Source organism: Balaenoptera acutorostrata, chromosome 4 (genome assembly GCF_949987535.1).
Source record: "Balaenoptera acutorostrata chromosome 4, mBalAcu1.1, whole genome shotgun sequence".
Taxonomy (NCBI): Eukaryota; Metazoa; Chordata; class Mammalia; order Artiodactyla; family Balaenopteridae; genus Balaenoptera; species Balaenoptera acutorostrata.
The window spans coordinates 59,864,201-59,888,952 of NC_080067.1; the positions used below are offsets into that span (position 1 = coordinate 59,864,201).

Below are 24,752 nucleotides of genomic sequence, written 5' to 3' on the forward strand. Positions count from 1 at the left end.
GTCCAATGTTTCCTTATGGATTTTCTGTCTGAATGATCTATTCATTATTGAAACTAGGATATAGAAGCCCCTTACTATTTTGTTGTTTTTTTTCTTTTGTTTCCCCCTACTATTTTGAATTGCTGTCTATTTCTCCCTTTAGGTTTGTTAATATTCACTTTATATATTTAGATGCTCCTATGTTGGGTGCATAAATGTTTACATGTTATATCCTCTTGTTAAATTAACTCATCATTATATAATGACTTTCTTTGTCTCCCATTTGTTTTCTCTTAAATAAGTATAACTACTCCTGCTTTCTTTGGGTTTCCATTTGCATGAAATATCTTTGTCCATCCCTTCATTTTCAGTTTCTGTGGACCCTTAAAACTGAAGTGATTTTTTGGGTTTTTAAAAAATTTTATTGAAGTATAGTTGATGCACAGTGCTGTGTTTAATTTCTGCTGTACAGCAAAGTGATCAGTTTTATATTTATATATATATACCTTTTCATATTCTTATCCATTATGGTTTATCACAGGATATTGAATATAGTTCCCTGTGCTATACAATAAGACCTTGCTGTTTATCCATCCTATATATAATAGTTTGTATTTGTTGATACCAAACTCCCCGTCCTTCCCTCCTCTATTCCTCCTCCCCCTTGGCAACCACAAGTCTGTCTTCTATGTCTGTGAGTCTGTTTTTGTTTCATAGATACGTTCATTTGAATTGTATTTTAGATTCCACATAAAAATGATATATGGTATTTGTCTTTCTCTTTCTGACTTACTTCACTTACTATGATAATCTCTATTTGTGTCCATGTTGTTGCAAATGGCATTATTTCATTCTTTTTTATGGCTGAATAATATTCCATTGTATATATGTACCACATCTTCTTTATCCATTCATCTGTCAAATAGACACTTAGGTTGCTTCCGTGTCTTGGCTATTGTAAATAGTGTTTCTATGAAGATAGGGGTGCATGTATCTTTTCAAATTATAGGTTTGTCTGGGTATATGCCCAGGTGTGGGATTGCTGGATCATGTGGCAGCTCTATTTTAAGATTTTTAGGAAACCTCCATACTGTTTTCCATAGTGGCTGTACAAATTTACATTCCCACCAACAGTGTAAGAGGGTTCCCTTTTTTCCACACCCTCTCCAGCATTTGTTACTTGTAGACTTTTTAATAATGCCATTCTGACTGGTATAAGGTGGTGCCTCATTGTTGTTCTGATTTTCATTTCTCTAATAATTAGAGATGCTGAGCATCTTTACATGTGCCTGTTGGCCAACTGTATGTCTTCTTTGGAGAAATGTCTATTTAGGTCTCTGCCCATTTTTTTGATTGGGTTGTTTTTTTGTTGTTGTTGAATTGTATGAGCTGTTTGTATATTTTGGAAATTAAGCCCTGGTTTTTCACATCATTTGTAAATATTTTCTCCCAATCTGTAGGTTGTCTTTTTGTTTCATTTATGGTTTCCTTTGCTGTGCAAAAGCTTATAAGTTTGATTAGGTCCCATTTGTTTATTTATTTTTTTTTTTTTAAAGGATTTTCTTATTTATTTATTTATTTATTTATTTATTTTTGGCTGTGTTGGGTCTTCGGTTCGTGCGAGGGCTTTCTCCAGTTGCGGCAAGCGGGGGCCACTCTTCATCGCGGTGCGGGGACCGCTCTTCATCGCGGTGCGCGGGCCTTTCTCTATCGCGGCCCCTCCCGTCGCGGGGCACAGGCTCCAGACGCGCAGGCTCAGCAATTGTGGCTCACGGGCCCAGCTGCTCCGTGGCATGTGGGATCTTCCCAGACCAGGGCTCGAACCCGTGTCCCCTGCATTAGCAGGCAGATTCTCAACCACTGCGCCACCAGGGAAGCCCCCATTTGTTTATTTTTGCTTTTATTTCTACTGCCTTGGGAGACTGACCTAAGAAAACATTGGTACAATTTATGTCAGAGAATATTTTGCCTATATTCTCTTCTAGGAGTTTCATGGTGCCTTGTCTTATATTTGTCTTTAAGCCATTTTGAGTTTACTTTTGTGTATGGCATGAGGGTGTGTCCTTGCTTCATTGATTTACATGGGGCTCTCCAACTTTGCCAACACCACTTGCTGAAGAGACTGTCTTTTCCCTATTTGTATATTCTTGGCTCCTTGGCAAAAATTAATTGTCTGTAGGTGTGTGGGTTTATTTCTGGGCTCTGTATTCTATTCCATTGATCCATATATCTGTTTTTGTGCCAACACCATGCTGTTTTGATTACTCTAACTTTGTAGTATTGTCTGAAGTCAGGGAGGGTTATGCCTCCAGCTTTGTTCTTTTTCCTCAAGATTTGGCAATTCTGGGCCTTTTGTGGTTCCATATAAATTTTAGGATCATTTGTTCTAGTTCTGTGAAAAATGTTGTGGGTATTTTAACAGGTATTGCATTAAATCTTTAGATTGCTTTGGGTAATATGGCCATTTTAACAATATAAATTCTTCCAATCCAAGAGCATGGGGTATCTTTCCATTTCTTTGAATCATCTTCAACTTCCTTTATTAATGTTTTGTAGTTCTCAACATATAATTCTTTTACCTCCTTAGTGAGGTTTATTCCTAAGTACTTTTTTTTGATGTGATTTTAAAAGGGATTATTTATTTACATTCCCTTTCTAATATTTGATTGTTAGTGTAAAGAAATGCAACCAAATTCTGTATGTTAATCTTTTACCCTGCTACCTTGCTGAATTCGTTTATCAGTTCTAGCAGTTTTTGTGTGGAGTCTTTAGGGTTTTCTACATATAGTATCATGTCATCTGCGTATCATGACAATTTTACCTCTTCCCTACCAATTTGAATAACTTTTATTTCTTTTGTTGTCTGATTGCTGTGGCTAAGACTTCCAATACTACTTTGAAGAGAAGTCATGAGGGTGTGCATCCTTGTCTTGTTCCATACTTTAGCAGGAAGGCTTTCAGCTTTTCACCATTGAGTGTTATATTGGCTCTGGGTTTGCAATAAATAGCTTTTATTATTTTGAGATACATTCCCTCTATACCCACTTTCATAAGGGGTTGTATCATGAATGGATGTTGAATTTTATCAAATGCTTTTCTGTATCTATTGAGATGATCATGTGGTTTTTGTCTTTTCTTTTGTTGATGTGGTATATCACATTGATTGATTTGCACATGATGAACCATCTCTTGTGTTTTTATCCATTCAGCCACTTTATGTCTTTTCTTTGCAGAATTTAGTCAAATTACATTTAAAGTAATTATTGATAAGTATGGATTTACTCTTGACATTCTGTTCATTGTTTTCTGGCTCTTTTGTAATTCTTTTGTCCCTTTCTTATTCTTTTGCTCTCTTCCTTTGAGAATTGATTTTCTGTAGTGGTGTGCTCAGATTCTTTTCTTTTTATCTTTTGTGTGCCCATTATATGTTGTTACTTTGTGGTTAGCATTATGTCATATAAAACATCTTATATTTATAACAGTCCATTTTAAGTTGATAATAACTTAGGTTCAAACATACCAATGTTCTATATTTTTACTCTCACATTCCTCCATTTTTTTTTCACACATACACACTATATTTTATTTTTACAAGAGATAAATAAACTGACATCAAGCATTATAAATGGATGACCACAACAAAAGCAACAATGATTGCAGTTACCAAACACAAAAGACACTAATACTATGTCATAATATTGACATTCAGTCCAGTAATCTTCCACTGTAACAGGTCCTTTACTTTGCATTGAAAATTGATTTGTATATTTTTTGCCTCTGAGACCTTGTGGGATTTTTTTTTTATTATTCAAACAGAAAGTCACAAAAATTATAATCATCCTCATCAGTTCACTCAGTCCCATGTAATTAATTTTTTTTTCATCTAGATCTTTTGTTACCACTTTTATGAATTCATCAGTTTTCCATTTGAGTTCTGAAAATGCTTATTCATTCAGTTCAGCAGTATAGTCAGTTACCAGAAACCTGTACTTGTCAGAGTCTTTTCCATGAATTCCTTAAAGGTGAAACCCTTTTATAGGAACATTTTTGCAAAAGCATCAGAGTATACCCAGAACTGTCTGTAAATGACAAAAGACTTTAAAATGACCATGGTTAAAGATTTGATGAAAGTTCATAATAATGCAATTGACAAAGAAATTTAGTTATTTCTGAGACATACATTTTAAAGTAATAACTAGAATTATGACTTATAATACCAGAACATATAAGATTATAGAAATTTCATGTAATGTCTGAAACATTTATATTAACATATTTCCATACAAACAAATAACCCAAAGAAAGTTTAGTATTAGTTCTTTTGTTTGTTTCTTTGTTTTTTTTTTTTTTTTTTTTAAAGATTTTATTTATTTATTTTTTTAATTGATTAATTGATTGATTGATTGATTGCTATGTTGGGTCTTCGTTTCTGTGCTAGGGCTTTCTCCAGTTGTGGCAAGCGGGGGCCACTCTTCATCACGGTGCGCGGGCCTCTCACTACCGCGGCCTCTCCTGTTGCAGAGCACAGGCTCCAGACGCGCATGCTCAGTAATTGTGGCTCACGGGCCCAGCCGCTCCGCGGCATGTGGGATCTTCCCAGACCAGGGCTCGAACCCGTGTCCCCTGCATTAGCAGGCAGATTCTCAACCACTGCGCCACCAGGGAAGCCCTTCTTTGTTTTTTTATACTGCAGGTACTTATTAGTCATCAATTTTATACACATCAGTGTATACATGTCAATCCCAATCGCCCAATTCAGCACACCCCCATCCCCACCCCTCCGTGGTTTTCCCCCCTTGGTGTCCGTATGTTTGTTCTCTACATCTGTGTCTCAACTTCTGCCCTGCAAACCGGTTCATCTGTACCATTTTTCTAGGTTCCACATACATGCGTTAATATACGATATTTGTTTTTCTCTTTCTGACTTACTTCACTCTGTATGACAGTCTCTAGGTCCATCCACATCTCAACAAATGATTCAATTTCATTCCTTTTAATGGCTGAGTAATATTCCATTGTATATATGTACCACTTCTTCTTTATCCATTCATCCGTTGATGGGCATTTAGGTTGCTTCCATGACCTGGCTATTTTAAATAGTGCTGCAATGAACATTGGGGTGCATGTGTCTTTTGGAATTACGGTTTTCTCAGGGTATATGCCCAGTAGTGGGATTGCTGGATCATATGGTAATTCTATTTTTAGTTTTCTAAGGAACCTCCATACTGTTCTCCATAGTGGCCATATCAATTTACATTCCCACCAACAGTGCAAGAGGGTTCCCTTTTCTCCACACCCACTCCAGCATTTGTTGTTTGTAGATTTTCTGATGATGCCCATTCTAACTGGTGTGAGGTGATACCTCATTGTAGTTTTGATTTGCATTTCTCTAATAAGTAGTGATGTTGAGCAGCTTTTCATGTGCTTCTTAGCCATCTGTATGTCTTCTTTGGAGAAATGTCTATTTAGGTCTTCTGCTCATTTTTGGATTGGGTTGTTTGTTTCTTTAATATTGAGCTGAATGAGCTGTTTATATATTTTGGAGATTAATCCTTTGTCCATTGATTTGTTTGCAAATATTTTCTCCCATTCTGAGGGTTGGCTTTTCGTCTTGTTCATGGTTTCCTTTGCTGTGCAAAAGCTTTGATGTTTCATTAGGTCCAATTTGTTTATTTTTGTTTTTATTTCCATTACTCTAGGAGGTGGATCAAAAAATATCTTGCTGTGATTTATGTCAAAGAGCGTTCTTCCTATGATTTCCTCTAAGAGTTTCATAGTGTCCAGTCTAACATTTAGGTCACGAATCCATTTTGAGTTTATTTTTGTGTATGGTGTTACAGAGTGTTCTAACTTCATTCTTTTACATGTAGCTGTCCAGTTTTCCCAGCACCACTTATTGAAGAGACTGTCTTTTCTCCATTGTATATCTTTGCCTCCTTTGTCATAGATTAGTTGACCATAGGTGTGGGGGTTTATTTCTGGGCTTTCTATCTTCTTTCATTGATCTGTGTTTATGATTTTGTGCCAGTACCATATTTTCTTGATTACTGTAGCTTTGTAGTATAGTCTGAAGTCAGGGAGTCTGATTCCTCCAGCTCCGTTTTTTTCCCTCAAGACTGCTTTGGCTATTCGGGGTCTTTTGTGTCTCCATACAAATTTTAAGATGATTTGTTCTAGTTCCGTAAAAAATGCCATTGGTAACTTGATAAGGATTGCATTGAATCTGTAGATTGCTTTGGGTAGTATAGTCATTTTCACAATATTGATTCTTCCAATCCAAGAACATGATATATCTCTCCATCTGTTGGTATCATCTTTAATTTCTTTCATCAGTGTCTTATAGTTTTCTGCATACAGGTCTTTTGTCTCCCTAGGTAGGTTTATTCCTAGGTATTTTATTCTTTTTGTTGCAATGGTAAATGAGAGTGTTTCCATAATTTCTCTTTCAGATTTTTCATCATTAGTGTATAGGAATGCAAGAGATTTCTGTGCATTAATTTTGTATCCTACAACTTTACCAAATTCATTGATTAGCTCTAGTAGTTTTCTGGTGGCATTTTTAAGATTCTCTATGTATAGTATCATGTCATCTGCAAACAGTGACAGTTTTAGTTCTTTTCCAATTTGTATTCCTTTTATTTCTTTTTCTTCTCTGATTGCCGTGGCTAGGACTTCCAAAAATATGTTGAATAATAGTGGTGAGAGTGGATATCCTTGTCTCATTCCTGATCTTAGAGGAAATGCTTTCAGTTTTTCACCATTGAGAATGATGTTTGATATGGGTTTGTTGTATATGGCCTTTATTATGTTGAGGAAGGTTCCCTCTATGCCCACTCTCTGGAGAGTTTTTATCATAAATGGGTGTTGAATTTTGTCAAAAGCTTTTTCTGCATCTATTGAGATGATCATAGTTTTTCTTCTTCAATTTGTTAATATGGTGTATCACATTGATTGATTTGTGTATATTGAAGAATCCTTGAATCCCTGGGATAAATCCAACTTGATCATGGTGTATGATCCTTTTAATGTGCTGTTGGATTCTGTTTACTAATATTTTGTCGAGGATTTTTGCATCTATTTTCATCAGTGATATTGGTCTGTAATTTTCTTTTTTGTAGTATCCTTTTCTGGTTTTGGTATCAGGGTGATGGTAGCCTCATAGAATGAGTTTGGGAGTGTTCCTTCCTCTGCAATTTTTTGGAAGAGTTTGAGAAGGATGGGTGTTAGCTGTTCTCTAAATGTTTGATAGAATTCACCTGTGAAGCCATCTGGTCCTGGGCTTTTGTTTGTTGGAAGATTTTTTTTTTTTAATTTTATTTATTTATTTATGTATGGCTGTGTTGGGTCTTAGTTTCTATGTGAGGGCTTTCTCTAGTTGTGGCAAGCGGGGGCCACTCTTCATCGCGGTGCGCGGGCCTCTCACTATCGCGGCCTCTCTTGTTGTGGAGCACAGGCTCCAGATGCGCAGCCTCAGTAGTTGTGGCTCACGGGCCCAGTTGCTCCGCGGCATGTGGGATCTTCCCAGACCAGGGCTCAAACCCGTGTCCCCTGCATTGGCAGGCAGATTCTCAACCACTGCGCCACCAGGGAAGCCCTGTTGGAAGATTTTTAATCACAGTTTCAATTTCATTACTTGTGATTGATCTGTTCATATTTTCTGTTTCTTCCTGGTTCAGTTTTGGAAGTTTATACCTTTCTAAAAATTTGTCCATTTCTTCCAGGTTGTCCATTTTATTGGCATAGAGTTTCTTGTAGTAGTCTCTTAGGATGCTTCGTATTTCTGCGGTGTCTGTTGTAACTTCTTCTTTTTCATTTCTAATTTTATTGATTTGAGTCCTCTCCCTCTTTTTCTTGATGAGTCTGTCTAATGGTTTATCAATTTTGTTTATCTTCTCAAAGAACCAGCTTTTCGTTTCATTGATCTTTGTTATTGTTTTCTTTGTTTCTATTTCATTTATTTCTGCTCTGATCTTTATGATTTCTTTCCCTCTGCTAACTTTGGGTTTTGTTTGATCTTCTTTCTCTAGTTCCTTTAGGTGTAAGTTTTGATTGTTTACTTGAGATTTTTCTTGTTTCTTGAGGTAGGCTTGTATAGCTGTCAACTTCCCTCTTAGAACTGCTTTTGCTGCATCCCATAGGTTTTGGATCATCGTGTCTTCATTGTCATTTTTCCTTAGGTATTTTTTTATTTCCTCTTTGATTTCTTCAGTGATCTCTTGGTTGTTTAGTAACGTATTGTTTAGCCTCCATGTGTTCGTGTTTTTAACGTTTTTTTCCCTGTAATTCATTTCTAATCTTATAGCGTTGTGGTCAGAAAAGTGCTTGATATGAGTTCAATTTTCTTAAAGTTACTGAGGCTTGATTTGTGACCCAAGATGTGATCTATCCTAGAGAATGTTCCGTGCACACTTGAGAAGAAAGTGTAATGTGCTGTTTTTGGATGGAATGTCCTATAAATATCAATTAAGTCTATCTGGTCTGTTGTGTCATTTAAAGCTTCTGTTTCCTTATTCATTTTCATTTTGGATGATCTGTCCATTGGTGTAAGTGAGGTGTTAAAGTCCCCCACTATTATTGTGTTACTGTCGATTTCCTCTTTTGCAGCGGTTAGCAGTTGCCTTATGTATTGAGGTGCTCCTTTGTTGGGTGCATATATATTTATAATTGTTATATCTTCTTCTTGGATTGATCCCTTGATCATTATGTAGTGTCCTTCCTTGTCTCTTGTAACATTCTTTATTTTAAAGTCTATTTTATCTGATATGAGTATAGCTACTCCAGTTTTCTTTTGATTTCCATTTGCCTGGAATATCTTTTTCCATCCTCTCACTTTCAGTCTGTATGTGTCCCTAGGTCTGAAGAGGGTCTCTTGTAGACAGCATATATATGGGTCTGGTTTTTGTATCCATTCAGTGAGCCTGTGTCTTTTGGTTGGAGCATTTAATCCATTCACGTTTAAGGTAATTATCGATATGTATGTTCCAATGACCATTTTCTTAATTGTTTTGGGTTTGTTTTTGTAGGTCCTTTTCTTCTCTTGTGTTTCCCACTTAGAGAAGTTCCTTTAGCATTTGTTGTAGAGCTGATTTGGTGGTGCTGAATTCTCTTAGCTTTTGCTTGTGTGTAAAGCTTTTGATTTCTCCATCAAATCTGAATGAGATCCTTGCCGGGTAGAGTAATCTTGGTTGTAAGTTCTTCCCTTTCATCACTTTAAGTATATCATGCCACTCCCTTCTGGCTTGTAGAGTTTCTGCTGAGAAATCAGCTGTTAACCTTATGGGAGTTCCCTTGTATGTTATTTTTCATTTTTCCCTTGCTGTTTTCAATAATTTTTCGTCTTTATTTTTTGCCAATTTGATTACTGTGTGTCTCAGCGTGTTTCTCCTTGGGTTTGTCTTGTATGGGACTCGCTGCACTTCCTGGATTTGGGTGGCTGTTTCCTTTCCCATGTTAGGGAAGTTTTCGAGTATAATCTCTTCAAATATTTTCTCTGGTCCTTTCTCTCTTCTCCTTCTGGGACCCCTATAATGCGAATGTTGTTGCGTTTAATGTTGTCTCAGAGGTCTCTTGGGCTGTCTTCATTTCTTTTCATTCTTTTTTATTTTTTCTCTTCTGTAGCTGTGAATTCCACCATTCTGTCTTCCAGGTCACTTATCCGTTCTTCTGCCTCAGGTATTCTGCTATTTATTCCTTCTAGTGTAGTTTTCATTTCAGTTATTGTATTGTTCATCTCTGTTTGTTTGTTCTTTAATTCTTCTAGGTCTTTTTTAAACATTTCTTCCATCTTCTCGATCTTTGCATCCATTCTTTTTCGAGGTCCTGGAACATCTTCATTATCATTATTCTGAAATCTTTTTCTGGATGGTTGCCTTTCTCCACTTCATTTAGTTGTTTTTCTGGGGTTTCATCTTGTTCCCTCATCTGGTACATAGTTCTCTGACTTTTCATTTTGTCTTTCTTTCTGTGAATGTGGTTTTTGTTCCACAGGCTGCAGGATTGTAGTTCTTCTTGCTTCTGCTGTCTGCCCTCTGGTGTATGAGGCTATCTAAGAGGCTTATGCAAGTTTCCTGATGGCAGGGACTGGTGGTGGGTAGAACTGACTGTTGCCCTGGTGAGCAGAGCTCAGTAAAACTTTAATCCACTTGACTGTTGATGGGTGGGGCTGGTTTCCCTCCCTGTTCGTTGTTTTGCCTGAGGCAATCCAACTCTGGAGCCTACCTGGGCTCTTTGGTGAGGCTAATGACAGACTCTGTGAGGGCTCACGCCAAGGAGTACTTCCCAGAACTTCTACTGCCATTGTCCTTGTCCCCTCGGTGAGCCATAGTGCCACACCCCTGCCTCTGCAGTAGACCCTCCAACACTAGCAGGTAGGTCTGGTTCAGACTCCCCTGGGGTCACTGCTCCTTCCCCTGGGTCCTGATGTGCACACTACTTTGTGTGTCCCTCCAAGAGTGGAGTCTCTGTTTCCCCCAGTCCTGTCGAAGTCCTGTAATCAATTCCCACTAGGCTTCAAAGTCTGATTCTCTAGGAATTCCTCCTCCCGTTGCCAGACCCCCAGGTTGGGAAACCTGACGTGGGGCTCAGAACCTTCACTCCAGTGGGTGGACTTCTGTGGTATAAGTGTTCTCCAGTCTGTGAGTCAACCACCCAGCAGTTATGCAATTTGATTTTACTGTGATTGCGCCCCTCCTACCTTCTCATTGTGGCTTCTCCTTTGTCTTTGGATGTGGGGTTTCTTTTTTGGTGAGTTCCAGTGTCTTCCTCTTGATGATTGTCCAGCAGCTAGTCATGATTCTGGTGTTCTCGCAAGAGGGAGTGAGAGCACGTCCTTCTACTCCACCATCTTGGTTGAAGAGCACATTCCTCCACTTTTTGTTTTTGATTCAAGTTTATCTTTTATCTTTCAGGGAAAGGCTGGGAGATGGGCATTTTCCTCTGTACTGAGCTATAGGTAGAGAACCAAAGTGAGTCCTCTTGAGTCCATTAGGAACTGTTTCTTTGTTGGCTGTAGTGTTGTATATCTTGTGGACACAGCCCTGTTGGCTTTCAGGGCTAGATGTTTTGGGGATTTGTTCCTTGGGTGGAAGTCTTAAAAGTTGGGGTACTAGATGTTGGGTCTAAACCCTTCTCTCCTAAAGGAGAAATTGGGAGTTGGGAGTTCCTTCCCTATTGTATGTCACTGTGATGGGGTGGGTTTTATGGCAAGAGTGTGTCTCAGCTTCTCTTATTCATTTCAATGTGGGTTTTTGTTGTTCCTCCAACGTGTAGGAGTCACTCAGCTGGTTTCTGGATTTTTTTTCATAGGGAATTGTTTCATGTACAGCTGTAGATTCAACGTATCTATGGGAGGAGGTGAATTTAGGAACTTCCTATGTTGCCATCTTGGACCACAACCCAGTAAGGTTTATACTCAATGTTTTCAATACAGGATTAATTCCACCACTATCTGCCTGTAGGCTCGGCAAGATAATTAAATGAGATAATGAAATGAGTATAAAGCATTTTGAAAAGAATGGGGCCTTATATAAATATAAGGGAAAGTTACTTTGGCATGCCTGAATAAGAGTGAATTCCAGAATGGGCAAGAAGAGTATGCAGTATGGCTCATCTCTTCTCACTGCATGGCAAGGCATATACAAATCTCCCCCTTGCTTATGAAGCTGCAAATAAAGCTGATTTACTTGAAACATTCTATTGTGGGCCAGGTGCCTTAGAAGTCCCAGTACTTGTTGCCAGCTTCTTTTTGAGACATAGCAAGGTGGCTGGCTTATATTCCAGTTTTTCTAGCTGCCAAATGACTCAGAAAACCAAAACAAAACAACTTTCTTCAGCAACACACAGAGAAGTTGCCTTTCTCCTCCCTCCCCATTCTTTCATTTTAATCTTTTGTAATGTGTGGTTTGCAGATTCCAAAAGTGTAAACGAAACATGTCTGTTTTATAGTTTCTATTCTCCAGGGCAAATTGGAAAAAGAAACCATAATGCCTCTTAATCTTCTTTAAACCTTCCTTTTACAAATAATTTATTTCCAAATATTGCTGTTCTTTGCATGATTCGCTTGGGGTGGAGTGGGATAGAAACAGGATTCATATCAACATATTGTATACAATGCTTTTTTCCTAAAGTGCAGCATAATCAAAGTAGATTGTTTCGCAGGATTTTTGTGATCATATGATGGGGATAAACGCTGCAAAAGTACCTTAGACATTTGGGGAGAAGTGGTTGTTACATTTGGGAGAAAAATACCTCAAAGAAATAAAAGGATCTCAGAGGAGTTTCCTTTTCCTACTCCTAAGAAATGCATTTCCTCAAGCACGTAGAAGAAGAACCAAATTGAATTGTACTTTCATCATGATATAAATTGTGCAAACAACTGGGAAATATAACTTTTAAATATTAAATGGAATTTGACCTTTGTTAAATATGTAGATTTGAATATTTAACATCACATTTTCCTTGTAAGTTATTTCTTTTATGTGTTCTTTACCATCTCAAGTTAGTGTGCTAATTTCCCCTGTGTAGTTTCACGAGACAATGTTTTCATTCACTAACAACATTTCATGGTGCATTAATAACATCAACACAGCCAGATTTCCCTGTGTGCCAGCTTCAGTGTTATAAGAGATGTAGGGACATTTGTTAAGCCCAGGTAAATATTAAATATCACTTGGGGATGCGGGGAGTAACAATGTCATTTGCCGCCAGCCCTAAGTTCCTTTGAGATGTATAAAAATGCATATGACTTGTTCAGTCTATTAAGCAGATGCTAGTTCAGCTATAGTGCATATGCTGGTTTTCAGACACAGTTTTGGAGTGCAGTGGTGGAGACATATGCATGTGTGAAAATTCCAGGTGTGAGTTTGGGGGCTGCCATTTAAATTTTTATATTTTTTGAATTTAATTTAAACATTGATCTCCAAGATATATAAATGGTATTAAATTTTGGAAAGCTGATTACAAATATAGCAAAGCATGAAGGAAAATAGTATGTGGATTTTAAAGGATTTTTTAAATTAAATTATATCTTACATGAAATAAATTGATCATTAATTTTGTCTGGAATTTTACTTGGTCCAATAATCAGCTATTGATTTGCAGTTGTTCTTGATTGTTTTATCATGTGACATTCTGAACTGTTTTATAAGGAATTGTTTTAAAGTTTACATATTACAACTCCTTCAACTAGGGAAGCTATTTCTTAATATTTTAGCCCAAAAGGAAGAAAATATTATATTTCCTTATACTATTCTGAGACATGAAAAATATACTGAGGATTTTTTTTTCTTTACAGGAAAACAAAATTTTAAAAAGTTTTAAAAGAAAAAGAGATTTTATAAAAATAAATTTTCCCTCTGTGTTTTTTTACTCTAGATAAGTGTATAAAAGTGTATGAAATCATGGAAAACAAACAAAAACCCTTAATATTAAATGCTAGTGTTTTTTTCTTTTTCTTTCAGCTCTCAGGAGAAGTGATTTTACAAATTGCCAACGAACCAGTTCTGCCCTTTAATGCTCTCGATATAGCTTTAGAAGTTCAAAACAGCCTTAAAGGTAATTTTTCTTTGAATTATAGTAATTTTAGCAAATGAATAATTGTTCAACTAATTGTGAACAAGGGATAGATAAAGTCATCCACTATCTTACTAGCTATGGCAATGTAGCACTTCCCTTCCTATAGAGGACAATCATGAGAAGGGCTTAGAAGAATGTGGGCTACCATGTCAACAAGAATGAGGTATACCTAATATTCAGTTATTTGAAACGAGACTGGCCCAGAAGTTTGTCCTTTGGGATTGGTTTCCATGAAGTATGGGCTGGGTCCATTTGACTGAAGTGTTGGCTCATCCTAGGTTAAGGATGACAAGGAGGAAACCAGGAAGTTATTTCCACAGTTTCTATTTAAGTTCTTTCCTGTTTGAATATCTCTCTCTCTACAGAATTCTAACACCACCTAATAATTATCTTTATTTTCCCTTTATCTATATACAAATCTTTCACCTAAACTTCTAGTTTGTCACCATTCACCAAACACAAAGGGCAGTATTGTAATTAACAAAATGCACCCTCCTTCTCCTCTTTGAGCCACACATCTTACTATCAGATCATTTGTAGACATGTATTTCTTAATATAAAAGCCAATATTTTCACTATAGAACTTAAGCAGTAATTCTTGGAAAATGGATCACTCTAAAGAGCCAAATATTTCTAGTAACTGAAACTTTATTACTTTTATTTTTAAATTTTGACTACCTGGATTGATTCTTAATCCAGAGACTACTACAAAACAATATTTTTCTCCCTCAGTGATTCTTATTACTTTTATTATAGTGGCTGTGTAAAACCATGACCTTGGGTGCAATTGAGCTGTTTAGGTCTATTTTGCACCCATACTAAATGGCCTCATATTGCTCTGCTTTTGGTATATTTAAGCTAGTCTCTATTTTTTCTACTTTTGTTAAGCTTCTTCTTTTTATTGTCATGAGTGTCATTACCTGTAGCAGTTACTCTGTTCTCCACTTACAATTTTCTATTTCTAGAATATTTCTTAGAAACTGAGTAACCAAGTATATGGTATTTTACAAAATAAGAACAATATAGGCATAAATAAAGGGTTAAAGACTTCTGTGAATAATATATTTTTTGCAAGGATTTCTTTTAAGCAACTATTTTATTTTTTTCTGTAGACTGTTTTGCTTTTCTTTAGTTCTCATTTTTTCACTTTAAAAATTCAGTTGCTACTGCATATTATACTTAAAACTTTCAAAGAACAAAAAGAGGAGACTATTATTTGTATTACATAAAGATTTGTCCATCTATAAAGAATAATTCTCATGCATAGAAAGGAGCCTCAAGTAGTATACTGTGAAATAGAAACATTGTACAGTAGAATTATAAATGATTTACAAGTTGCTTTTCTGAGTCCAAATCTACATAAATATTTAATACCATTGTAATAAAGATATGAAGAGATTTTTGTTTTGTTTTGTTTAGATATTCACCAAGCATTTATTAAGCACCTGTAACTTGCAAGGTGCTGTGTTATGTGCCCAATGTCAAGTCTTACAGACACTGAGTCTGCTCTTGGACTTGAAGTATACCAGGGAAATAAATTTTAGTGACTGATATTACAAAAGAATAAACACTTAGTATTGTAGAAGTAAATAACAGGGAGTAACAACAAACTTCTTGTTATCCTTTGCTAATTAAATCAGCTGTAAACCATTATATTCTTATGCAAGTTTTTACACATATCCTAGGAAGGAAGAAGAGATATTTTTAAAATTAAACAAAGCCAGCAAAACCAAAAGCAATAACAATACTGTCATTTTAAATTCCAAATTCTACTTTCTTTTTAAATAATTGGGTTTATTTTTTGAATCCATAAGTAATATTATAGCATTATCATTCCTATATGAGCATTTTAAGTAATGTAGGCTACTTCTGAAGGTCAGAAAAAAGTCCTAAAGGGTCATTGTTAGAATTATATTATTACTCTGTTCCTTTGTGGGTAGTTAGGAATCCCTTTGAAAATACGAAGAAAAGTATGGTCTCTCTCCTCAGAAAATTACACTTGTACAAAAAGCTTTGCATATAACCCCCATAGACTTTACACAATCTCTTGAACCCATTTATTAATTCATTTAACAAACATTGAGCACCTACTGTATGCCTGGTACACTTATATGACCAAAAAAACAAAAACATAAAACCCAGCCACTAAATCAACAAATAAAACAAAATTAAAATCTCTTCTCCTGAGAAACAAACATGCATGGTAGAACAAAATTTGCATAAGTCAAAGCAATTTTTAAGTTAGCTTTATGCTCAAACTGTTCCCTAATATCAGTCACTTTGGAGTAAATTTGCATTTTCAAAGTAAGTGTTAAAGAGCAGAACTGACTGTGGTTGTATCCAGAGTACAGAGGAGAGATTTGGTGTGGGAATATAAATTTGAGAGCTGTCCCAAATGAGATTTCTGAGGGGTTGAGTGCAGATAGAGGACAGAAAAGATTTAAGATTTCTGGGCACTCCTGCATTTAGAAATTGGGAAACGAAGGGGAATCAGAGGAGGAGACTAAGAAGGAGCAGATAAAGAGTAAGAGACAAACCCGGAGAATGTGATATCCTGAAGCCAAGTGAATAAACGCTTTCAAAGAGGAAGGAGTGATTCACTCCGTCAAATACCGCCACCGGTTAAGAAAAATTAGGACTGAGAATTGACTGCTGGATTTAGCAATTTGGAGGTCATTAGTGAGCTCAACAAAAACAATTTTAGTAGAATGGTATATGAAATAGTCTGATTAGAGGGGTTCAAAAGAGAATGGGAAGTGATAAATTGGGGACAGGTGATGGTAGATGCAAAGCATGGAGTTGAGAATGGTTAGCATGTTTTTATTTTGATGAGAATGATCTGATGGAGAGTGAAGATTTGATTTAGAAGAGTGAAAGGAGAATTGCTGGAATGATTTCTTTGACTAGAAGCAGCATAAGGTGGAGGACATTGCCTTAGGTATGAATGCGGTCGTCCACCCATAAAAATGTGAAGGAAGGCAGAGCATATGGCACATGAGTAGATGTGGTACTGGGAGCTCTTGGCAAGTCCCCTTAGATTTTAAAAAACAATAAAATAGTTGTTTGGGAAGGTGGTAGAGTGAATGAACTATAAAAATGGGATTAGTCTTTCGGGCAGCATTAAGCACTCAAAAGAAATATATTTTACATGAGATAATTCAACATAATTGTGTATCTTTTTCCAGCCTTCAGCTGGGGATTCAGGCATAAAGCAGGCAGAGTTGGATTTAATCAGAGCTAGGGTTTTGCTGGGAGAGGGTAATGAACTAGATAAGGTAAGGAAAAATGAGAGTGTCTGCAAAGGAGCATTCATAGTGATGGACTGATGTATCTAAACTGGGTATAGAATAATGTGAGGATACAAAGGGAAAGAGGGTGAGCATAAATAAAGGAGGATGGATAGACTTTATTTATTGGCAAAATCAAAGAATTAAGAAAAAATAAGATGAAAAGACCAGCAAATGGGATTATTGAAAATTTGACCATATAAAGAGTGCAGATATTGGTAATGACAGTGTACAGCTGAGGTATGACCATGGAAGTATGGTAGCTGATCAATAGAGGAAAAGAGACTATGGAGAAGAGAGGCCAGACTATGTCTACATGGATATTGATATTGTCAAGAACTAAGATAGGAGTAATTCTTTTAAGAGAGAGTGACTGAGCCAGGAGCTAAAATCTTCAGAGAATGAGCAGTGACTTAGAGACACCTCTTATTGTTCTTCTATGGCTAGTGGTACAAAGGGTGTGGGAGAAAAAAGAGCTACCGCCTGAGAGGGCTGCAGTGGGAGAAATGTCAATAGGGGAGAGCCAGGTTTCAGTTAAGGCAAAAAGGTAAAGAAAATGGTCTGAAAATAGATGAGATTAATAATCCTTTCTTTAGCAGTTATATCTCAAAGCATGTAATTACAAGGGGAAAAAACAAGCTGCAGTTGTTCTATAATGATTTCCACTGTAGGCCAGACATGACAAAGTCTAGATGAACCTCTCCCCAAAATCCCAGGTTCTCAGTCAGACGAGCCAGGAGCATTTTGGCTTCTTGCTGTTATATCGGACCGCTTCTTCTTTGGTTGTTGGTTATTTTTGAGTTTTGTTTCTTTTGATGTGAAACTACTTGGGTCTCCCTGTCACTTTCACTCTGAAAGATGTGGCCAGACTTGAGATGTACCCATACTAAAAAGACAAAGCAAAGCAAAAAAAAAGTAACCCCCAAAATGGGCAAAAAATATTCTTTTACCACGACCTGCATATAAGTATTTGATGAAGGGGATATGAGTTGTCACCTTTAAGCTATACATTTTTGTATTTTAGTTATCATGATTCAAAATTATTTGAATTATCTGTACTATAGTAAAAGGTTATTCAAATATTTGCTAAATTGTAGGTGATTTGTTTTACCTGTTCTATTTTGACTACTTTGGTTGTAACCTTATTTTTAAAATAGAATATTTTAATGTGCTAATGTGTAAATAATGGACACCACATATCAACAACTAAATAAATATTTCAGTTTCAGTTTTAGCTACAATGCTAGACGACTTCATTAGCTGAACAGTGTTCCTGTAGCATGTTAAACGAAACATATAATTTTACTGCTTAATACAAGCTTTAATTGTTGATATATTTTCTTTTTTCGCTATGACAGTTAATGGTGATTAGTCTTAAATTCTCAAATACAGTTAAAAAAAAAAAGACCTTCAAGGCTGGACTATAAAATACTGTTTCTCCTTACTGCAGAGAGTTTAAGTATGAAGGTCTCTGAAACCCAATTGCATTTTCAACAGTGTAATTTTTACTCCTTGACAACCAGCCATCTTGTTTATTTATTACACTAGTTTATGGTAGCAGCAGACCATTCTCTATCATTCTCACAACCACCAGAAAGAAGGATAATTTACCAGTGAATAATTTGTTTGAGTTGATTTATTGGTTGGTTCTTGAAAGCTCATTTTGACTGAGTGACCTTAATATTTGGTCAATGCCAAACACATAATAGTAAGAGAATGAATATTTATACATGGTGCATGGAGATATAGTATAAATAGTGACTGATAAGATAACTGACATGCTTCAGATGTATTTGTGACAAATAAAAGTATGTCCAAAAAACGCACATACAAGGCAATGGTACGAGATTATGGGGGCAAGGGAAGGTGTAAAGAATAAGTATCACCACACCCCTGAACCTGGAAGCTGACTAAGGAGTGAGCACTAATGACCTTACTAAGTTTATTGTTTCTCACTTTATCCACTTTTTAATGCAAAAATAGCATTTCGAAATAATTAACAACTATATAATTCTGATGCTTTTTATTTAATATCTGCTATTTTTCTTTGCCAGAATTTTAGATGTAATTATTTAGCATGATTATAAAAACGACAAATGACCAAATAAAGTAAAAGTCATGTTCATTTGACCTGGCTACGTACACATTTATTTAGTGCAAGCCAGACCCAGCAGGAAACGTAATTTCGAACTCTGTGGCTTGTTGCCACCTCCTGATTGTCTCACTAAATGTCAAATGGTTGTTGGCAGCATTTCCCACTGTTCTTTAAAAAACTGACAATGCTGATTTGATCTTTTTTTTAAATTAGCTTTGATAATTCATTAGCGTCAATCACTTCATTTTGGGAGGAGGGATAGTATTTCAAGGTGATGATGCCACTGAGGCAAGCACTATGATTTGTTAGATTTGTAGTGTCTTATTTTCAAGTGTCACTTTGGTTCTTTTCTACAATCACAAGTGATTGGGGCCCATCTAATGTCCTTTTTTCTTCTTCTTCTTTCTGAGTAATGTAAGATGAATTTCAAAGTTTGCAAAATTAAGAGTGCAATTTATAAATTGCGTGAGTCTAGTCCTCAGCCCATCCATCTCCAGTCTTGGTTTTAATGACCACCAATTCAAACTCTGGACTGGCCTATAGATAGTAAAGGATGGGTGCCCTGGGTACCTGGTCTGTGCTCTCCCTGAGAAATCTAAAGCAGACCATCTAAAATCCAAACAGTCCTAGGGAAAGATCTTGTTCCCATGGGAACTCTGAACCATGATAGATTTTTCGTGGTCTGAACTGGCATTTCTGGAACTGACTTTTTTGTGTGACAAGGACTTAAACATCAAAAGCATTCTCTGAGAAGTGTCTTACCTTGCTTGCCCAAAGTGATGGAGAAACTTGATAAGAGATTAGTCATTTATTGGGTACAAATTCCTGACAATATGTTCAGTTTTAATCCCCATGGAATTTTTGTATGGCTTCTGACTACATAACTATATTAAAGATTGTATTTCACTTACTGATATTCCACACCTCATCCAAAAAAGGATTTGAGACAGCTGGGTCTGCAACAAACCTGATTGTCTCTATAATGTCAGTGTTTGTCTCCTGAAACTAGTTTTTCTTTCTCCCCATTTCTCTTTGAACTCATATTTTCATTGCATAATGTTCCTTAATTCTTACCCTAAGCATGTCCCTTTTGTTTTCCTCAGAGTTATACTTTCTTTGCTTTTGTTTACTCCTATCTCACAATTTGTTGCTATTCATACGGCTTTCCTTTGTGATCATTGTTTTCTTCCCTGCTCTGAGTACTTCATCCAAATCTGTTTAAAGTTTTCTTTCACTGTCTACATTTCACGTCACTACATTGATTGAAATACGTTAATGACTTCTTATCATTTTTACTAGTCTCTCATCATAATAATGCTCTATTGCATTATTTTTTCTTTTGAATTTTTATATGCACATTTCTTCCACCATCCATCTTCCAGACTCACAGATGTAGAGAACAAACTAGTGGTTACCAGTGGGGAGAGGGGAGGGGGGAGGGGAGTAAGAGGTATAACCTATTATGTAACAAATAAGCTACAAGGATATATTGTACAACACAGGGCACATAGTCAATATTTTATAACAACTATAAATGGAGTATAGCTTTTAAAAATTGTGAATCTCTATATTGTACACCTGTAACTTACATAATATTGAATAGCAACTGTACTTCAATAAAAAAAATCAGGCAGGCTAGTAAGAATTTTTATATGCACATTTCTTCATCTGTCTTCCAGTTGTCTCTCTGCTTGTCCTTCTCTGTTTATCCTTTCTCCCTAGAAGTGCAGTCCTCCTGAGATGTGGGATTGCCTTCTACCAGGGCTGGGACACCAGAGGCCCCCCAGCATTCAGGATGTGGTCCTCTTCCTTGAGGCATCTTACTGGTTCAGATAACCAGCGCAGCCTTATATGAGCTTAAGGCTTAAATATTAACGTCATCTTGGGCATGTGCCTGCCTGAGATATTACCAGGGAGTTGTTTCTGTATGCTTTTTATGCTAAGAGAAATATTTCAGACTTTTCAGTTGTCTTGACAGGTGAAATGCAGATAAAAATAATGATAGTTACAATCTAAAAAATACTTTAAATTATAATAAGTGCTGAAAACTGTGAAACTCCTAAGCATCTAGCTCAGTGAATTTTCTCAGCTTGCAAACACTTGTATAGATCGAGACACAGAAGAAAAGCCAAATTCCAGAGCTTCCCTGAGCCCTTCCTAATCTCATCCTGACTCTGCTTCCCAAAGGCAAACACTGCCGAACACCGAAGATTAATTTTTCCCTTATAAAGGAAGACTTTACATTTTATAAGATAGAATGATATGATGATGTGCATTCTTTTGAACATAGCTTTGACCTACATATGAGTGTGAGGTTCATCCACGTTGATGCACGGAGATGCAGTTTGTTTCCACTGCTCTGCAGTCTTCCATCGTATGAACAGACTGCAGTTTGGTTATCAGTTCTACCGTGAGGTACAGTTGGGATGCTCCCACGCTGAGGTTATTATGAACAATGCTGCTGTGATCAATCTCCTATGTATCTCTTAGTGCACGTGAATACTCCTTGCTGGATCATAGGGTATGTGTATGTCTAACCTCAGCAGATACTGCCAAAAAGATTTCCAAAGTCGCTGTAGCATTTTCTTCAATTTTACCAGTAAGAATTTTGATCACTTTACACGTTTACCAGTACTTGGTATTTTGTGTCTTTTTCTTTTTCTTTGAAATTGTGGTATTATTATTTTATTGTGGTTTTAATTTGCATTTCCCTGATAAATAAAGGTCTCGAGAACCCTTTCATAAGCCTCTTTGGCCATTTGAGCATTTGCCTATGGAAATCTTTGACCGATTTTTATTGAAGTTTCTGTTTTTTCTTATGAATTTGTAGATGATGTTGATGTATTCTGACAAGTCTATGTTGAATATATTTATTGAAAATAAATAATATATTTATTGAAAATTTATTGAAATACAAATCTGAAGGCTCAGCTGGGGCAGAGTCATGTTAGCTTAGTAGCATGGTTGTCGGCAGGATCAAGTTCCTCTTGAGCTTTTGTTTTTGTTTTTTTTTTAAGCTTACATTAATTTCATTTTATTATTATTTTTAAATCTTTATTGGAGTATAATTGCTTTACAATGGAGTATTAGTTTCTGCTGTAAAACAAACCAAATCAGCTATATGTATACATATATCCCCATATCTCCTCCCTCTTGCATCCCCCTCCCACCACCTTCCCTATCCCACCACTCTAGGTGGACACAAAGAACCGAGCTGATTTCCCTGTGCTATGTGGCTGCTTCCCACTACCTATCTATTTTACATTTGGTAGTGTATATAGGTCCATGCAACTCTCACACTTCATCCCAGCTACAATTTCCCTTCCCCGTGTCCTCAAGTCCATTCTCTATGTCTGCATCTTTATTCCTGTCCTGCCCCTAGGTTCTTCAGAACCATTTTCTTTTTTTTTCTTTTTTATATTCCATATATATGTGTTAGCATACGGTATTTGTTTTTCTCTTTCTGACTTACTTCACTCTGTGTAACAGACTCTACTTCCATCCACCTCACCACAAATAACTCAATTTCGGTTCTTTTTATGGCTGAGTAATATTCCATTGTATATATGTGCCACATCTTCTTTATCCATTCATCTGTCGATGGACACTTAGGTTGCTTCCATGTCCTGACTATTGCAAATAGAGCTGCAATGAACATTGTGGTACATGACTCTTTTTGAATTATGGCTTTCTCAGGGTATATGCCCAGTAGTGGGATTGCTGGGTCATATGGTAGTTCTATTTTCAGTATTTTAAGGAACCTCTATACAGTTCTCCATAGTGGCTGTATCAATTTACATTCAGACCAGCAGTGCAAGAGGGTTCCCTTTTCTCCACACCCTCTCCAGTATTTATTATTTGTAGATTTTTTGATAATGGCCATTCTGACCGGTGTGAGGTCAGAACTACAATGGCCTCATTGTAGTTTTGATTTGCCTTTCTCTAATGATTAGTGATGTTGACCATCCTTTTATGTGTTTGTTGGAAATCTGTATATCTTCCTTGGAGAAAAGTCTATTTAGGTTTTCTGCCCATTTTTGGATTGGGTTGTTTGTTTTTTTGATATTGAGCTGCCTGTATATTTTGGATATAAATCTTTTGTCAGTTGCTTCATTTGCAAATATTTTCTCCCATTCTGAGTGTTGTCTTTCATCTTGTTTATGGTTTCCTTTGCTGTGCAAAAGATTTTAAGTTTCAATAGGTCCCATTTATTTTTGTTTTTATTTCCATTTCTCTAGGAGGCGGGTGAAAAAGGATCTTGCTGTGATTTATGTCATAGGGTGTTCTGCCTATGTTTTCCTCTAAGAGTTTGATGGTGTCTGGCCTTACATTTAGGTCTTTAATGCATTTTGAGTTAATTTTTGTGTATGGTGTTAGGGAGTGTTCTAATTTCATTCTTTTACATGTAGCTCTCCAGTTTTCCCAGCACTAATTATTGAAGAGGCTGTCTTTTCTCCATTGTATATTCTTGCCTCCTTTATCAAAATAAGATGACTATGTGTCTGTAGGTTTATCTCTGGGCTTTCTATACTGTTCTATTGATCTGTATTTCTGTTTGTGTGCCAGTACCATACTGTCTTGATTACCATAGCTTTGTAGTATAGTCTGAAGTCAGGGAGCCTGATTCCTCCAGCTCCGTTTTTCTTTCTCAAGATTGCTTTTGCTATTCGGGGTCTTTTGTGTTTCCATACAAATTGTGAAATTTTTTGTTCTAGTTCTGTGAAAAATGCCAATGGTAGTTTGATAGGGATTGCATTGCATCTGTAGATTGCTTTGGGTAGTAGAGTCATTTTCACAATGTTGATTCTTCCAATCCAAGGACATGGTATATCTCCCCATCCATTTCTATCATCTTTGATTTCTTTCATCAGTGTCTTATAATTTTCTGCATACAGGTCTTTTGTCTCCTTAGGTAGGTTTATTCCTACATATTTTGTTCTTTTTGTTGCAATGTTAAATGGAAGTGTTTTCTTAATTTCACACTCAGATTTTTCATCATTAGTGTATAGGAATGCAAGAGATTTCTGTGCATTAATTTTCTATCCTGCTATTTTACCAAAGTCATTGATTAGCTCTAGTAGTTTTCTGGTAGCATCTTTAGGATTCTCTATGTATAGAATCATGTCATCTGCAAACAGTGACAGCTTTACTTCTTCTTTTCCGATTTGGATTCCTTTTTTTTTTAATATATATAAATTTATTTATTTATTTTTGGCTGTGTTGGGTCTTTGTTTCTGTGCAAGGGCTTTCTCCAGTTGCGGCGAGCGGGGGCCACTCTTCATCGCGGTGCACGGGCCTCTCACTGTCGCGGCCTCTCTTGTGGAGCACAGGCTGCAGACGCGCAGGCTCAGTAGTTGTGGGACACTGGCCTAGCCGCTCCGCGGCATGTGGGATCTTCTCACTGTCGCGGCCTCTCCCGTTGCGGAGCATAGGCTGCAGATGCGCAGGCTCAGTAATTGTGGCTCACGGGCCTAGCCGCTCCGCGGCATGTGGGATCTTCCCAGACCAGGGCACGAACCCGTATCCCCTGCCTTGGCAGGCGGATTCCTAACCACTGCACCACCAGGGAAGCCCCTGGATTCCTTTTATTTCTTTTTCTTCTCTGATTGCTGTGGCTAACACTTCTGAAACTATGTTGAATAATAGTGGTGAGAGTGGGCAACCTTGTCTTGTTCCTCATCTTAGTGGAAATGCTTTCAATTTTTCACCATTGAGGACAATGTTGGCTGTGGGTTTGTCATATGTGGCCTTTATTATGTTGAGGAAAGTTCCCTCTATGCCTACTTTCTGCAGGGCTTTTATCATAAATGGGTGTTGAA

At 36.8% G+C, this 24,752-nt stretch overlaps 1 protein-coding gene across 1 annotated transcript in view; it reads left to right on the top strand.

Moving 5' to 3' along the window:
- The window catches only part of NAALADL2 (N-acetylated alpha-linked acidic dipeptidase like 2), a 1,059,167-nt gene that overhangs the window by 929,403 nt on the left and 105,012 nt on the right, over positions 1-24,752 (top strand). Inside the window, exon 12 of the mRNA XM_057545762.1 lies at positions 13,437-13,530. Within this exon, the coding sequence (XP_057401745.1) occupies positions 13,437-13,530 (94 nt within the window). The remainder of the gene's footprint in view (positions 1-13,436; positions 13,531-24,752) is intronic.